Here is a 19,586-nt window from a genome sequence, read left to right as displayed (position 1 = left end):
TAATTCATATAGTGTTTTTTAATTTCCTCCGACTAGTTTTGGAGAAATCTATGAAAACATATCCATATACCGTTTTACCATAAAACCAATGTTAAATATGCCTACTTTTGAATTCATTTATTTATTTATTTCAATAATCGGAAAATCCCCCTAAAATTTTCAGAATTGATTTAGACTTACTTCATGTCCAACTTCCAACTTCATATAAAAAAAATCAAACTTTTTATTTAAATTTGCCTTGGTGATCGTACATCCTTAGAAAGTACTTATGCTTAATATTGTGAACTGCGCTTCCACCATTTTTGATCCAACAAAAATTAATATTTAAAGTAAAACTAATCGAATTTTCTAAAATTTTAATTCCATTATAGATTTTGTCTTCTTATGTGACTTATGGATGGCTTTGTATCAAAAGGTAGAAAGCGGATAACGTGGATATCGAATATTAGAAAATACTCTAACTTTACATTTATCAACAGTTTAAAGTCGGCCGCAATGGACCGAATTCAATGAAATAGAGTGGTCTCCAAGATCCTGTAACAGGATATGGAACTTCATGATGATAGATTTTGTTTTCTTCCAATTTTTCTTGTTCACACTCGGAAGTGTTTTCTACCCAGAGAAACATTTAATTGCAAATATTATTGGCAATAAATTTAAAGGACTTATTTTAATAAAAATGGTTACAAAAATTAGAACCCCTGCAATAAAATTTATCAAGAACGACCTTTGTTTCTCAGAACTTGTAAAATCGCGTTTATTGTTTTGTGTAGTTTTTCGGCTTGAGAAAGTTCTCTGGCTCCTAAATTACAAGGATACATCGTTACTAACATACTTCCCCATTTTGAACTTCAGTTTTCATTCAAAATTTTGTTGTAAAAATCTACAATTACAAGATATACTGTTCACTATGAATGTTTCCCGACCAGACAAAGAAAGAATAATGTTTTATATACTTAATATACTGAAAATAAAGAGGTGAAATGTTTAAACTGATTAAAAATATTTCACTTTTTTATAAGCAATTTTTATTAAGAATGAAAAAATTTAAAATACAGTTTTACACGTTTTTGGATTATACTTCGATTTGGTTTTAACAAATAAAACTATTATATTAAAACTATAAATTACTTTAAAATTTATCAGATTCGAAAATATCTAAAATTAAATTGGGAAAAGCCAACCAAAACATCCAAGTGGTAAAGATTTAAAAAAAATTTGGGTTCCACAATTCACCCTGCCAAATTCCATCAATATGAGAATTTCTATGCGTATATAATTGATAAAAACCGAAAAGAATTTTATTTGGGACATTTGGTGAAGGAGAACTGTATGACAACTTAAATAAAAATTAAACTATATTCTAAAGTATAATTATGAATGTGGATAAAGGCAAGCTTCAGCAACTTGCTTAGCTTTTTGTGCACCAACTAATTCAACAATCATTGTTAATGCAAACAAATGTGCTGTGCCAGGTCCACGTGATGTAATTAATTTTCCATCAATGACAACATCTTCCTCTTTGTACGTGAAATCTTTGACTAATTCCTCTTTAATACTTGGATGCGACGTTAAACATTTTTTCGGAAATACGCAAGCGTGTTTAAGTAGTAATGGTGCTGTACAAATTGCAGCAACAATTTTACAACTTTCCTCTTGTTTTTTGATTAGTTTAATGACCTAAAATCAAAATAAATGTTTAAAGCTTTTTAGAGGAGGGAAACGAGTTGGAAGTTTCAAATTTTTACCAAATCCAACTTCCACTTTTTACTATGAATGTTATCAAGTGGTCATAGTGTTCGAAAAATTCCCTGCTGCATTTTTTAGACCGACATGTTCATCTGAAAACTTTTGAAAAAAGGTCGCAGAGAGAAAGATTGACAGAATCGTCAAAAGGAATTCATTCACCAGTTAAAATTATGTATTGATCGTTTACCAAAAAGGGCATTGTCGCGCGGTTTGTACAAAAACGCCAAAATTGAATTTGTGTAATAAAAAACACAATCGTTGAATCGTTATATTTTGAAGTAAACGTGAATGATAATTTTTGTCGGAGTACATACGCTTTTTATGTTCTTTAGAAGAATAACAAATAACCTGGATGACTTCGCGAATCGATGTCTCGACCCAGTTTCCGGGTTAGGAACTAGTCGAAAAACTAAACGGTTATTAACAATTTGAAAAAAAAAAACTTACGTCTTCATTTTTCTTCATCGCTTCTACTGCACAATTTCCTCCAGTTAAAATTAAGGCATCAATTGGATTTTTAGTTGTACATTCACCGAAAGTTTGATCGGGTGTAACTTTTAGTTTATTTAAACCAGTTATTATTCCTTCAGTGAGACCGGTTAATGTCACATCAATACTAGCACGTCGTAATAATTCCAATGTTACGGCAGCTTCAATTTCTTCAAATCCATTTGCAATCAATATGGTTGCTTTTGGTGAACCACAATTACTGTCTAAAAATAAAAAGGGACAAAATGAAAAATTGTTGGTGAAGTTCAAAACACTCTCATACACCCCATCATGATTTTGAATATTTTGAATATTTTATTTACTTAATATGGCCGAAAAATACACTTTTGTTAGGGTTTCGTCATCGTTATTAATTTCAAGAATTATTCGAATATTAGGAAAACCGAAATTTTATAATAAGCGAAGTAGTTGGCAAGAAAATAGATACAACAACTTAATATCACACCCATTTTTCGTGCGAAACTTTTTTTTTGAAAATCAAATACAGCCTATGTCCTATGCGAAATAATTTTTAAGTAGTGATCTAAAAAACGAGGGTTTGTATATATTTTCATGCAAAATTTCATCTTCTATTTCACCCTTTTTGGGGAACGAAATTCGAAAAATACTTTTTTAAATGACACCTACAATATATTATAATCAATACTCTCGCAAAAGAAAGATTTCTGATTTTAAATATAAAAAAATGTAATTTTAAAACCTCTATGTAAATTTTTCTGTGAATCTTAATCTTGGCAAAAAAAATGGTTTCGATAGTAAATTGTAGAATTTGTTATTCCTACAACTTTGTTTGTATTTTGTTTTTCTAATATTATTCGAGAAGTTCTTATAATTGTTAACAATGCCCTTGGTCAGATCGAAAAACATCTGAGAACTTTTCGTCTTAGAATTTCATCTATTATTCTTTGCGTAAATGTACATATATTTCTGGTACTGTATAACCAATTATAATTTTGAGAAAAGCTAATGTAGAATATGCAAAAATCATTCCAAAAAAATTATTAAATGTAACTTACATGTTCTGGTACATGTTGGGATGAAATCATTTAGTTTACTATTTACGTTAACAAATTTACTATTTATGAGATTTTGTTTGCGTACAAGAGTATTTAAAACTGAAGTAGAACGAGAAAGGGTTCGGGTAAACATGATTAGTTAGTTGCAATTTTTATTAAAATATTTTTTTTTTTGAAATTTTTGTGTGTGTTCGTAATAGAAAAAGAATTACGATGTACGCATTGATAGTGTCAAAACCGTGTTTAATCTTCAAAATTTGTTTTAAATAGAATTATGCAAAGCTGTCTTGGATTTTGATATGAAAATTGTCATATATTTGTTTTTAATAATGTTGGAGAAGAAGGCGTCGTTATTTTTACCTCTATGCATATAGTAATATGGAGGTAATATTTTCTAACCGAAAATGGGATTAAGGTTTTTGTCTAGGTGTGGACATACCTAGTGTCAGAAAATTCTAATTTTTTTTATAATACAGTTTAAAAATTTGAAACCGATTGACCGTCTCTAACTCGAGATAAACTAAATTAAATTATGTTCGAATCACTGGCTCTCAGAAATTTTTAAGAAACTGACTGATCATTGATGTATTTGTTCTGTTCTGAGTAGAGGTATACAAAACATTTATGCAAAAAATTAAGTATAAATCCTTGGAAAAACAGAAATTTTATCAGATTTTGTGTCGAAAGAACCTACCGAATTTTGAGAGAATCAAGTGCGGCCTTTAAGAGAACACTCTGTATTTTGTTTAGTGTCAATTTATCAGCTCATAATATTTATGTGTGTATATAAATAATCTTAGTAAAATGTCGCTATTTCAGCTAACCTGTCTTTTCGTATATCCGTTCACCTGTTTATTCTATCGATATTATACTCAAAAAAATTATTTAGTTAATAAAAAAAAGTTACGAAATAAATTTATTTATAGAAATCCAGTAGTGAAAACAATTTCACATTAATGAGCTGACATATATAAATCGTTAAAAAATAATAAAAATTTATTTACTTGATACAAAAAATCTATAGATTTCGTTTTAAATTATAAATATATGACCAAACAAAAAATTTGGTTTGGAAAATTTTTAATCAGGGATTATTTTTAGTTTTGAACAGATTCTTTATAGAAAAATTTCCTCCAAAATAACAAAAAATACTACCTACCTAAACTTCTCTCTTCGTTAATTTTCGTAATATGGATATAGGCACGTGTTTTCAGTCTAGGATGACAATTCAAAAATTCTTAATTTTTACGTTCTTATTTCTACAAAAAAATTAATTGTCTATTTTTGCAAAGTTTTACTGTTTATGTGCTATCAGAGAATCTGTGGAATAAAATGCAGTTATTATTTTCAATTATGTTAATTTGTTTTGGAATATATATGTTTTGTTTTACTCATAACGGAAATAACACTAGGCGAAATAGGTTTTATCATTATACACTTCATCTATTAAAAATATAAATTAAAAATTTACATAAACCCTCGACACAAAGTCTGTTAAGTTATATTTTCATTTCATAAATATCCCTTGCCTACTAGATGCTGTGGGTATAAACTATAACGTCCACTGATCTGACCGATTAATCTGTGGCATCGTAGCTCCTAAACAGATGAACCGAATTTGATTTTTTATTTGAAAGTGTAATTTTATCGAAGCTATATTTTAAGAAAATCTACTCAGTTGTTTTATGGTAATCATCTCTTTTCTCTGTGGAAGAACTAGAAAAGTGTTGATGACAGATTTTCTTGAAACATAGCTAAAAATACTCTGGATTTAATTACGGTTGACACAAAAAAAAAACCAAAATATGTTCCTAAGTTTAGAATCTCCAGACAGACATACAGACAAGCTTAACTTATAACACCTCTCTTATAGTTTTTCGGGATTAAAAAGAAAGAACCTGCATCACATCTTTGTTACCTGTTAAGTAATATCAAATAATTTGATGTTATTTAATGTTCAAATTAATATTTCAATTTCATAAAAAATATATCAGAAAAATGCCATTTAAAGGACTTCTTTCGACAAATTTTCCAAAAGGAGGCCATTTATCTGTTTTGTCGATATATCTTTAACATTAATAATCATTATAATCATTAACCATTGTATTTTATACCATGTATATACGAAATATAAAAAGGTATACTAACTTTAGTCTCAAGTTTGTAACGCTTAAATATTACTACGAATTCATAAAATCACCTTATGACTTCATTTGTCCGGTTGTCTTTATCTCTGTCTGTCCGTCTGTGCTCACGATAACTCAAAAGCAAAAATGGATATCAAGCTGAAATTTTTATAGTATGCTCCGACCTTAAAAGGTGAGATTGAGTTCGTAAATGATCAGACCTGTTTTTATGAGGAGGGTTTCTTTAAATTTTTAATTTAATACTGTCCAAGATTTAAGCCTACTTATAACTATCAAATTTCCTACTTGATGTAATTACATAATTTGATTATTTTTAACACACTCAGTGTTGTATTTGTTGTAAATATTTATATAAATAAAATATATAATTTTGCACAGTGTACTTACTTTACTTAGGTACTATTTCTCTTCTATACGTTTAAAGTTAAAGTTGCATCAACATTTTGATGTTATCAACAAAATAAAACTTCAACTTGTACATGTTACATGTTTAATTCATTCTTATCTATTTTACCTAATATACTTACTTAGTTTAGTTTTATTTTTACGTTCAATTCTTTGATTCAAGGAATCAGTAGTTAGTTCCATATCTACTTTACCTAGTATAGTATTTTATTATTTTTAACATTTTAAGTGTTACATTTTATACACATTTATATTGAATGATTTTAATCGCGTAGTGTTATGTAATACGAGAGAAAAGTATCTTAATTTGAATACCATTTTGTTTTCTTGACATAAAAAATCATTTCAAAAATTAAATACTGTTTGATACACCTTTAATGAGTCACACATTTGGTTCACATTTAGTAAATGGAACACAAACGTTTTTAAAAACATATTTTCCTTAATAAATTTTTCCAAAATAAAATATTTCTTAATAAATTTTTCAATATTAGAAAACTGTGTTAGATTAAGGAAACTCTTAACGTAGGTACTTGCAAAAATCACAAGTTTTTCGCATACGAAAGGTTAATAGGTCAAAACCACCCATGTCGATTGACTTTTTTTAAATTTTACTTTGTTATCCAAATAGTACGACTTTAAATAGTAAACCGTGTTTTAAATAAATTAAATTATAGTTTAAAAAAACTCAAAAAACACGCTTTACTGCACGTAATGCAAAATTCAAAACGTGAGGTGGTTGATGTCGTCAGTTACCACCACACGCTTTGTATTTTGCATTACAATTAAAATTATAATGCTTTCTTCATATAAAATTTTTCGTGATGATTTTATCATTATATAATAAATAAAACTTTGAATTATTTGGTACATAAGGTGTATCTTATAATATGCAAAATAAATGTATAAATATGTAAAATAATTATACATATCAAGTTATCATTTACTATAACTGCTACCATGCCGCTTTTAAAATAAAAAATAACTATTATATTATTACACGAGTTTAAAAAACTACGTAAGCAGTTAAATATCAACGTATTAGTCCCCAGTACATCACGTAATAATTTTCATAATCGATCTAAACTTCGTGAGTGGCGTTGTATTGACAAGTGTACCATACTTTACCAATGTGACGATTCTCAGTATATTGATATTGATTATTTACGACCACAGACTTTTTACTTATTGAAAATGAAAGATTATGTGGTGTATATATTAAGGTATTTGTCTCCGTACAATATTGTAAAAATATCGTATACCATATTAACAGCAATAGCATACACATGCTTAGTATACGTACATAGCCGAATAAAGTATTCTTTTTAACTCTAATAAGCATAACCTCATTAAAATTGTTTGTTTCGAACGTCAGACTGGATAGACAGAGCAAAAAATTTGACGGACAATACGATTGAGAAATTATGCATATATTTATTATATTTATTCAAGGTTCTGCAAAATCCAGTCCTGTGGCTATCAGTAACCCATAGCCTGGCAACATTTCTGAGAATTGTCACAATAGTATGATAGACTAGTCAAAACGAAGCCTCTCACGAACAGTTATGTGATATACTGGGGACTATATGTATGCAATGTAAGTACATATATTTATTTGAGATTATAATAAGTATATAATACAATCTAATCCATCCATGTGTATATTATTTATAATATAGGTTCACTATTATCTATACCATAAAAAATAAGAATAATGGAAGTAAAGTCAAAGTAACATTTTAATTCTCTAAATTAAAAAAAAATTTAAGATTTACTTAATATATGGGTTGTTCTAAAAACTAAAGAAGAATAAATAATAGAACTAAAAAAAAAACGCACTTTATAAACAAGCTGAACTAAAATGTGAAAAATAATTTCTATAAATTAAAAAAAAATTATTTTATTTATTATTTTATCGTAGCGTGGGGTGCTACATTTCAATTTCTGTAAATTATTAATTTAATAATATTTAGGACACATATTAGTAATAAAGATGCATTATAAAATATCAAGCAACCCACACTTTTTTACGATAGAATGATGTTTTTCTAAATCATTCTATTTTTTCTTTTAAAATTATTTTCCATTTTTTGAAACTCAGTGTACTAAAATTTAATTGCCAAATTCAACGATCAACTGTTGTTTAAATTTCATAAATATAACCACAAAATTATCCATATTTTAAAGAAAAGTAACGCAATTTGAATTTATAAATTATTTCGATTGTGAATATTTATTAATTATATTACCATTTCATAAACGCGTTATATATAATCTAAGGAATTCTTAGCAATTGAATTTGTGAGCACAATGTAATTTAAATGCCTAAGAATATTTTTCAGTGTACGTTTGAGACATATTTCTATCTATTGAAACGTTTTGCATGTTACTAAACAGAGACACTTATAAATTTCATCTTTTAAACGGTATGGTAGAAAAATTTAATTTTTATTCTCTTAACTAAGAGAGATCTTTTGAATTAAAAAAAAAAAAGTAGTTGACAGTGACCCTCGATACTATTCTTACTACCTTAAGTTAAAAGAACTAAACCAGTTGTATCATCTTCTTCTTATTTTGAATGTGCGCTAAGAACATTGTTCTTGTTAGTACATGTACTTAAATATAACAATAACAGTATCACAGTAGGTGTTTTGTTATTATTATTGTTTAAGTAAATTCTAGATGTTTTTTTTTTTTTTTTTTTTAATTCTAAAAACGTACTTTTAGTCACTATGTTAAATTTAATAAACCAAAGGTTATAAGATTTGTTTTAGATACGAAATATCTAGATTATATTTATTTTTGAATAGATTTATACGTATTGTTATCGCTGACTAATTCGAATGATCATTGGTCGCTATAACCGACATTCGAGTTAATAAGATAAATAAAGTTGGCGTTTTAATCATAAGGAAATAGTATTTACATGTAAAAAAGGGTTTTTTATTACATGCGGAAATAATTATATCAGATAAATTTGATTGTAATTCCATTTAATATTGATCGCTATAGCCGATGTCATTATAGCCGATACAACCCTGTCGTTGTAACCGATTTTGATTGTAGTGATTTTTCAGCGATCCCTAATCATGAGGCTTTTTTGCTTTACCCTGATAGTGTTTTATCAGAATATTTAATTCGATTGATGCATTATAAAAAAATTTCACTTAAATAAGAAAAATATGCATTATATGTATTAATATATAATACATAATTTTTTTCTATATTAGCTATAAAAATCATAAAATCTGACGCCTATAATCAATCATCGAATGTCTAAAGTATTAATTAATTTATATAAATAGTAAGTTGCGCTAAGCAAAGCAAACCGTTGAATACACATACAATTGTTACTTAGCAATTCATTCAAATACCAACCATATATAGAGATATCTTGAAGTATGAATGAACTGATTATTACCTACCTACTAACTACTATGGATAAGTACCTACTAGGGATCGATTTTAATTATATAAAGAATTAATTTAAGGTGAAGATTTTATAAAATATTTATTAATTCAATAATACTTAGTTTAATACTGGGTGCTTCAGTATTGTATGGCACAATTTTAACAGCGTTCAAGATAACCAAGAAGTTTCCAAACTTAGGTTTAAATTTCAAACACAAAATTATAACTATAAATTTGACCGACAAATGGACAAAATTTTTTGGGACGAAGTTTCTTAACGCGGGTTTACATGGTGAACCAACTGGCAGAGGCCGTCACGTAACAAAATGAGATATGCATTGTGTGTGTGCGTGTGTGCCATATCCATGGCAACCACCATATATTCATCTACTTTGTATAATTATACTATGTATGAAATATATCAAGGTATACTAACTTTTGTTCCAAGTTAGTAACGCTTAAAAATATTGATTTTTAAACAAAATTTTGGTATAGGTGTTCGTAAAATCACTTAACTAGTAAACTTCCGTCTGTCCGCCCGTCCGGTCCGCCCGTTAACACGATAACTCAGAAACCAAAGGAGATATCAAGCTGAAATTTTTATAGCGCGTTCAGAACGTAAAAAGTGACGTCAAAAGCAAGTTCGTAAATGAGCAACAAAGGTCAAGGTCTTGGGTCAGTAAGATCCATCTTGTAAACCATTAGAGAAAGAATGAAAGTTTTAGTGTAAAAATATTTCTAATAAAAACATAAACAACTTCTATATAGTTATGAATTGTCCGATTTATTGTGTACTACAGCGGATGTCTTCAAGTTATTTGCTAATATTTTACAGAATTTGCTAAAACCGTGCCGTGCATTTTCTGAAACATCTTATACAGCCATAAGCATATATATATAAATATTTTTCCTAGAATATTTATTTACCAAGTATTACACGGCAATTATGTTTGTAATTATTATATTCTTTTTTTTGTGCTTACACGTTAAAACAATAACATGGTAGTTGATTCCTTTAACACAATATAGTTTGCCGCATCACGTCGCCACACAAGAACTACATTGATATGGTGATTAATATAATATTTATTTACTCTATCATTGTAAATAATTTTATTTATAAAAATACAATAGACCGGATGTGTCATAAAGTTAAATGTTATGTAAGTGAAATTCAAGAGGAATAAGCCACAAATATCGGTTTAAATGAAAAAATCATTATAAAAAACATTTAAATAATAGTATTGAATTAAATTGCGTAGGCTTTGACATTTTGTACGAAAACAAAAAACCTAATAGCAGGGATAATACAAAATTGAAAATTTTCAAAATAAAAATTATTTTTGTATTTTCTGTTTTTTTTCTCTAGACGCTTAGTTTTAGAAATAAAAAGTTTTGAAACTACGAATTTTTTTTGTGTAGTGCCAGAATTTTGAAGCAATCTCAAAATTTGCTCGTTGAAAGTTCAAAAATAATCTAGAAAATTCTGCCACTAGACATTAGAATAATTCTCTTCTTCCATTTCGAAATATTCGAATATATTTTTTGTGTTTTAAGAAAATTTCAACCATTCCATAGACATTCCAGGAAAGAAGGAAGGAAAAACGCACACTAACCCACTACCAGAGTGATTCACCTACCAAAGTTATTCTTTAACAGTAGGAGGCTAGAGAGCTATCATCCATCAAACTAAAAGTCGACGTAGTTTTCCAGATTGGACCTAGGGACAAAAGATTAACCTATGTTATACATGCCGTGCACGTAATGCAGCAATCAATAAAAATACGGAAAAAATAATCAGCCCTTTGATACCCGACAAGGGAATGAAAAACTTTTTTCATTTCAAACCGCGATACATTTTCTAGATCGACTCCACAAACTTGCACATTGGATACAAAATCCAGCACTGATTCACAAAAAGTAAAATTTCGTAGAAGAGTTTTCGAGATATCTTCATCCTTTGAATTTTGTACCTACGCATTGTATGTTAGTCAGGAACTTTGATCATTCTTGCCCGAAAATTTTAATTAAAGGTTAAGCGTAAATAATCGGTTAAACATGTTACACAAAGTTTTCCTGTCTTACCCATTCAGTACTTTTATTTAAATTGTCGGCTTTGTATCATCTTGTTATAGTATGCGAAGTATTGATGGAATAGAATTTAAACGTAATCTTGGAAAAAATATAATTCTAAAGTAGTTAACATATTTCTTTCTAGAATTTTCATAATTAAGCTAATTTTTATTATTTTGTTCTCGAATCGTTAACTCTTATACAAATTATCCAAAAAACTTAATGATCTGATTAATAGGTTGAGTCTCCCATGAAAAAAATTAGAAGAAAAGTATTCATTGAAGAATGAAGTAAACAGGAAATCAACTTGATTCTATTTAATTTACGGTAAATAATAGAAGATATTTCTTACTGATTTGAATCAGTAGTTTGATATATATGTTTTTAATAAATTTCTAAAACTATTGATAGGTTAAGATAACATTGTAAATAATTATAGCAACTTAATGTTAAACTTGTTTTTAAATTTTTGGGCTTTTGATTATTTTGGCGAATTTTTGTATTTGCTGATAATAAAGAGATCTCAACTATTTCGGTACTTATACAATGACTGCGTCTGTATTTTTAACCCCCAACTAATGAGTGTGTCTGTGTATCTGTGTTCATAGTAATGTTTCAAGTTGGAGTTTAGGGTTCCGTACCCGATAACAACTAGAAAAGAGAAACATAGTTGAGAACCCTCTCAATGAAATCACCTTCAAACAAACAACTTCATCCGTTTAGGAGTTGTCACGATGTCACAAACGAATCAATCAGACCTGATTTCTGGCCGAATGTTTCTTTAAATTTTTAATTGAAGTTATTACTCAAATGTAATTTATATAAGTACAAGTGTGGCTGTAAATATTGTTTTTTAAGAATAATCGAATTTTGGAAAGATACTGTCATCATATATCAGTTCTTTTGTTTTTATTAGATGGAACGATTCTTACTCCAACAACGATGACAGATAACTTATGGATTTCCCTTTTTCTTCTCGTTATAAGAAGATAATCGAAACACGTTTCTCTGTTAACTATCGGAAAAATTCGATAGCTTATGAAAGTATATATATATATATATATATATATATATATATATATATATACACATATATATATATATATATATATATATATATATATATATATATATTCATCAATTTTAGGCTGAAATACTTTGGAAAAAAGCCCAGAAAATGTTCAAAAGCCTTATACTCACAGCATATTCACATACACAAATGCTACCTGTATTATTTTAATATGGAATTTTGAGCTAAAAAAACTTGCAATAATAAATAATAGAAATTAATATTTCCTTCATGTTCTCTGTACTTTTATTATATTAAATTAAAAATTTCCCATATAAATAAAAATTATTTATGTATTAAAAAATAATTTTTTAATCATGTTATTTCTAATTTCTATTTCATAGCTCAAATAATTTTTCTCTAATAATCTATTTTTTATACCCAGTATACATTCATTCAAAAAAAATTGAATCATAAATTAAAATAACTGTTGTCGCTTTTATTTTGCTTCTTTGATATATGCTTTTGATTGGCTTTTGGAACTAAAATTAACAGCACCTTAATTGAACATTTAACAATTTTCCAAATAAAATTTTTGCTTTCTCAATCATTCCTCCCCTTTTTACTCAGTTCTCTCTCTCTCTATTTCGATACAAAGGACAAACTAAATTTTTTACGAAATCAGAGGAATGAGCTGCGGTATCTCTAAAATATTAAAATAAAAAATTACTTTGATATTGAAAAGTTTTGATCTTCAACGTATTTGATAGTGATCGATATTTATATTTTTACTTTTTTATCGTTTTTTATCGCAAAGTTGTTGAATATCACTTTAACTTATAGTCAGCCATTATATTTTATGTAATTCTACCGCAGGTCAGTTCTCTCCTGATTTCGTAAAAAATGTAATTTGCGCTTTTTATGGAAGGCAGAAGCGTGTAGAAATAAGAGAATAAGAATCAAAGATTTTATTTGAATTTGACTTAACGAGAAACTCCAAATTTTCATTTCGTAATACAATTTCTTTTGCTGAGTTGAATTGCTTAGGATAATATTTTATTTGCAGTATAACTTTTCAAAAGTAAAATTATATTGTAGTAGAAATATTTTGAATACATGTGTACATAATGAATGCCAATATTAATCGGTAAAAATTTATGTCTCAATAAAACATATTAAATAAGTTATAAATCATTTAATGTAATAATTATTTATTAAAAGGGAATATTAATTTATTGAATATTAACCATTTTTGGTTTTATTACAACCTGAACAAGTTAGTTATTATCAATTGAATAGAGCTAAATAATGTATATTATTGTTATTATGTGGTTAAACATAATACAATTAAACGGGATTTCGAAATGGGAATTGTTTGTAAAATATAATAAAATTATATATAGAAAAATAGTTTTTAATAATTGTGTTTGATTTTATACAAAAACATAAAAAATTATTTATTGTGTAGTAACTAGTAGGCAACCATATTGTACCAGTTTTATATATTCTACTAAACTATGAAATTGAGAAGAAAAAATTTTAATAAAAAAATACTTTTTAGGCATAAGAAGCTTTTATTGTACAAAAAAAAGTAGGCAATAACCTTTCTTATGGGTCATTCATGCATTACTATTTGTAAAAGTGGGACGCGCTAAATTCAAAATATCAAGGATGATTTGAAGCGTCTCAAGCTTTTACAAAAAAAATTGAATACTAATAACATATAAAGGTTATAATAATAGTAATCGTGCTTGAAAATTCAATTGTAACTTTAACCATTCTTATCTGGAAAGCAGCTTTTTTTTTATAAAATTTTACAGGAATAGTGTAAGTTGTTGCTGCTGATGATAAGAAATTTTTTTTAAACTTTGGCCTCTGAAATTAAAAAAATATTTTATTTGGGGTGTACATTCACGGACATTAAAGAAAATAACTTAAGCTTACGCTTTCTGATAAATAAAATTAATTTGTAATTCGATGATTTCCCATCGCTTCCACCATGGCTCCACTTTTTAAATTATTTATTTAACAAAATAAATAAAGACTTTCATCAGTCATTCTTACTCAGGCCCAAACTACTGCTTTCAAAACTTCTTATCATTAATGAAATACCGAGAGTTATCGTCTTCCTATTCGAGTTTCATCCCGAAACCTACTTCCAAGGACGTGGATTCCCTAGGTTGACCGTGTTATTGTTTCAAAATATATATCAACGAACCATTTTTGTGTGGATAAAATTCATCTACATTGTGTATTCTTCTATCTTGAATATTTTTTACATGATTAATAAAAATATTTGAAGGTAGATATACACATTTTTTTTATTATTTAAAATGTCAGTTGATTCTCGCCTCGACCTCTTGGTGTGCCCTGGAACGTGATAATTCTGGCTCGTGCTTTATATGTCATCTAAATGTTTTATTTAAAAACGTGAATAAATATATGGTTGACTTGACAACCAGTTACAAAATATTAAAATTATAGTTTGTATTATTTTATTTGTTGCTTTCCTCTCGCCTATCAAAATATAATGTGCAAAAATAAGGTCGGAATTTTTGGATTTTTGTTTTTGGTAGACAGTGGTCGGAAGCTTTGCTTTAGTAGAACTGCTGACGTCATTTTATCGGACTTTGTATACAATTTTTTTGACATAACCTTGAAGAAAAATTGAAAAGTTGCTAAACTTAAGTCTCTATTTCATTTTATATTTGCTGAAAAAATTGCAGTTTCTTGACTTTAAAAGCTAACTTTAATTTAAGTTTCCTCAAAGATAATAAATGGGAATTCTAACTCTTTTTCAAATTAAATATATTCTCCCATTTCCTAGATCAATTTTTGTCACATAAAAAATCGTATTTTGTCTACCATGTTCATCGGCAGTATGAATTAGCTAATCGTTATTACTCTTATAAATATTGTACGTTACTTGTTGCTAATTTGGTGACGGTCTGTACGTGGTGTTTTCTGGGAAATTGGTGAAAAAATTGAAATAAAACAAATAACAAGTGAAAACAAACAATTGACTATGTTAATTATTGAAATACCATGTATTGATCGTGTTGATTACGCAATCATTTGTCTATTTACGACGTCATGCTAGTAGAGAAAGATAACACATAGCTGATTTGCCCACATGATACGTAGTAAATAATTTGCGAATAGTTCGCGTCCTCACGGGTAAACAATTTTGAAGCATATATCTGAAACGATTTCTTATTACACACACATACATGTCACACATACATAACTGATATTCCCATATAATACATACTATATAATTTACGCCTAATATGCGCCCTCACGGGTAAACATTGATGCTTACGAAATATATTTCAAACAAAAGTTGTTTATTTTTTGATAAGGAACAATTTTTGCATTTACAAACTCGACCTCACTTTTTACGTCCTGAGTACGCTGTAAAAATTTCAGCTTGTTATCTTTTTTCGTTTTTGAGTTATCCTGTCCATAGACGGACGGACTTCCGAAAATGTACTAATTAGGTGATTTTGACACCTATACCAAAATTTTGTTCATAACATCAACTTTTTTAAGCGTTACAAACTTGGTACTAAACTTAGTATACCTTGCATATTACATATACGCATGGTATAAAAATTTATTTGATTGCGCACACAAATAGTGCATAATATAGGTATATTTTGATAATATAATATATATATTATTGTTATATATATTCATATTTACGTGTTGTAGATATATTTTATTTAAAAGTATGTCGGTGGTTTTTTTTGTGAAGACCCCCTGTTGATTTTTTGATCTTGTGACACATGTAAGTAAAATAACCAACATACTTTTCATTCACTACTATATGCACTATAGCTATGTATAACTACTACTCATCTATAATAATATGTGTTCTGAATATATTAACTGGAGAGATGAAATAAATGTAATATGAAACTTAAATATTATATATTATATTATATGTACCAGAATATGAAGAAGATGATGCTATTTTTTATACCATGTATATGAAATATACCAAGGTATACTAAGTTTAGTGTGTAACGCTTAAAAATATTTATGCTACGAAAAAAATTTTGGTATAGGTGTTTATAGAATCATCTAATTAGTCCATCTGTCAACCCGATAACTCTAAAATGAAAAAAGATATCAAGCTGAAATTTACAGCGCACTCAGGATGTAAAAAATGAGGTAGAGTTCGTAAATGAGCAACATCCGTTAGAGATAGAACGAAAAAAATGTTCCTTATCAAAAAATAAACAACTTTTGTTTGAAACATTTTTTCGTAAACACCACTGTTTACCCGTGAAAGCGAAAATTATGCGCAAATTGTATAGTATTTATTATATGGGAATATCAGTTATATATATGTGTCACATGTATGTATGTGTAATGTGATAGAGTAATCAACACTGTCTATGCATGGTATTTCAACAATTAACTTAGTCAATTGTTTGTTTTTACTTGTTTAAAAAAAATATTTTTATTTAAGTCGGTAATCTTTTCAAAAATTTTAAGAATAGATTTTACTTTTTATGTTTTTATGTGTAGGTCGGTACTCTCTCTAGATTGGCAATAAAAAATGTTTGTAATGATTTAAAAACCACAATATCAAATCATCACTAAATGTCGGGTTATGTACCATTTAATTTCAATAAAATAAGAATGTATTTACTAATATTTTATAAACTTTTCATTCAAATAAAAAAGTGGATTAGTCTTAAGTATCAGTGTATCTTGTAAAAATATAAATTTGCACTGAATATTCAATGTTTAAAAGTGTAAAAGTCAACTAAACAAAAACGGCAGAGGATTTTTTTTAACGGCTGCAGCGTTTATTCGTATAAAGTTAATCAATCGACTATTAAACCATTATATGAAGGCCTTGGTTTCAAAGAAAGAGTGATTGGTTTGGCGGTAGGAACTTTAATTTTTTCGAGATCGAGAAGATATTTCGATACCGAAAAAATGAAAATGTTCCAAAAAATTTGAATTTTTATTTATGAATTAATCATCCTTTTATTTTTTTTGTGAAAAATTCATATCGATTCTCTGTACGGTTTGGGAGAAATTAACTGTCAATTTCAGTGGTTTTACCAAAAAAAGTTTAGTAGCAGTAGAGTAAGCGACTTGCTGTAACTTTTCTCAGTTCAAAATTTCGATAACTATTACTTCTACGGAAATTAAGTTAAGATCCTTTTTTTATGTAAAATTAACTGACAAAGAAATTTCATAACAGCTAAAACTGCTATAAACCTAATTGTTTACGAGAAAATTTAAAAAAAATCTATTTTCGCAGCTTTTGACCTTGAGTAACTTTTTTGCGCATATGATTTTGCAATTAACTTTTCATAGATCATTTTTTGCATACAAATAAGACAATCTTGGTGAAAAAACTTCACTTGGTCTTTTTAAGCAGAAAAACCATTATATTCCTTTACTTGGCTATATAATGAATAGAAAAAATAAATATTAGTTTAAATATTTTGAAAACGAAATATTTCCGTTCGACTAATTTTTGAATATTGCATTCAAAAAAATACAGGCATTCGTTAACGCCATCATTTTTAATTACCTTTTTAACATATTATTTCAATTATATCTGTTAGGGCGTTGGTCATATGATTGAAATATCTTAATGTCCACTTACTTCAAAAAAAGACTGACCGCTTTTACATTCACAAATATTATGAATGAATATTCTACTTAGGAAAAAAATATAACAATTATTAATGTAAAATTTTAAAATATGACATTTAGCACAAATTTTTATGATGAATGGCCTTTTATGAATTTTTAATTTACAAAAAGTGTCAGAAAAATATGTGTACATTAAATATTAAAAATATTAACCTAACATATAAGTATTATATTTCGTTTTACTACAATATATTTTTCGGCTTTTACTTTTTATTTAAATTTGGTTTGTACGCATAATTTAATATTTTTAAAATATAATTATGAAAAAAAAATCACTTGATTGTAACAGACTGGCGCCAACATAAGAATTAATCATTTTGTTTAAATTATAATCATGAAATGTAGTTCTATGTTTGATGAGTTTGATGAATAAAATGTTTATTTAATATTCATCCACAAAATTATCTAGAATTTTATCTAATATTTGATAAATTTACTAAAAATATTATGATATTTTTAAATGAAATTTGCCATTTTAAGTTGCAACAAAAAATTATGGTTGAACACCGCAATCTAACAAAAATGAAAAAAGATAAGAGAGCATTTTCCAGTATCACACTTAAATATACTGCGGAAATTTTAAAAAGAAACTCATACTAATTCATAAGTGCGCTGGATTAGGCAAGAAAATTACAAGAATCTTATAATATCTCATAATGGCTTAATTCCCAATAAGGTATTTTAGGCCAATTACATACGAAATAAAATTTTCAAAATCTGCAAAGCTGACCAATTCAAATTGTGTAGAAACATGAATTATTATAAAATATTCCAATTCCAAGTACTTAACCCAATTTACTTTTATAGGGACGATTTTAACGCAAAAATTTTAATCTGTTGATTCTTTGAATACTAAGCAATACGTATTAAAATTAAAATCTATCTAGTTCTAGATTGTCAAAATAACACATTCCATTAATATTCACATTAATTAATTCACCGAATAGAAGGCTTCAAATACTATATGGGGTCCTACAATTTATAGTAACTGATATCCCCATAGATACCCCTAATGTAGGTAGGTAGCTCACCGTCTCTGTTTTCAACATTTTAAAATAGAATGATCGCTATTTTCGATCTTACAACTTGACACTTTTAAGGAATTCTTTGCCAAATGAGAAAAAACCTTTAGAATATAAAAATTGTTAGAAATTTGTAAGTATTTTTTCATTCTTTACCATTTAACCAATCAATGAAAAATGAATATCACTTCACTACATAGTTTAAAACAAAGTTGCTTAGCGCTGTGTGTCTGTCCCTATATATGCTTAGATCTTTAAAACTACGCTACGGATTTTGATGAGTTTTTCTTTAATAGATAGAGCGATTCAAGAGGAAGGTCCATATTTTCATGATAATTCTTATTCAAAGTATATCTATCCCAAGCTTCATCATCCTGAACCGCTCGGTCATTTGACAACGGAACTTATTATCGGTTCATTCTTGTTTGTAGTCTACTTGGCGAGAAACATCTTTATACATCATGTATAAACGCAAATATTGTCCTCATTTTTTTGTAAAATGTGTAAAACTATGATCTGGTATGTTTGGGTACATGTAAAATTACCTTAAAATTGTTAT

At 27.6% G+C, this 19,586-nt stretch overlaps 1 protein-coding gene across 1 annotated transcript; it reads right to left on the bottom strand.

Moving 5' to 3' along the window:
• Positions 1-1,138: 1,138 nt before the first annotated feature.
• LOC123294605 (protein dj-1beta-like) lies at positions 1,139-3,508 on the bottom strand. Its single transcript, XM_044875688.1, has 3 exons — positions 3,276-3,508; positions 2,197-2,462; positions 1,139-1,680 (listed from the first exon to the last, which is right to left on the bottom strand). The coding sequence occupies exons 1-3, from the start codon at positions 3,406-3,408 to the stop codon at positions 1,375-1,377; spliced, it is 705 nt and encodes a 234-aa protein (XP_044731623.1). The 5' UTR covers positions 3,409-3,508; the 3' UTR covers positions 1,139-1,374.
• Positions 3,509-19,586: the final 16,078 nt, after the last annotated feature.

Source organism: Chrysoperla carnea, chromosome 3, assembly GCF_905475395.1.
Source record: "Chrysoperla carnea chromosome 3, inChrCarn1.1, whole genome shotgun sequence".
Classification (NCBI taxonomy): Eukaryota; Metazoa; Arthropoda; class Insecta; order Neuroptera; family Chrysopidae; genus Chrysoperla; species Chrysoperla carnea.
Note: the sequence above shows the minus strand (reverse complement) of the source record. Positions and strands in the feature narration are given on the sequence as shown.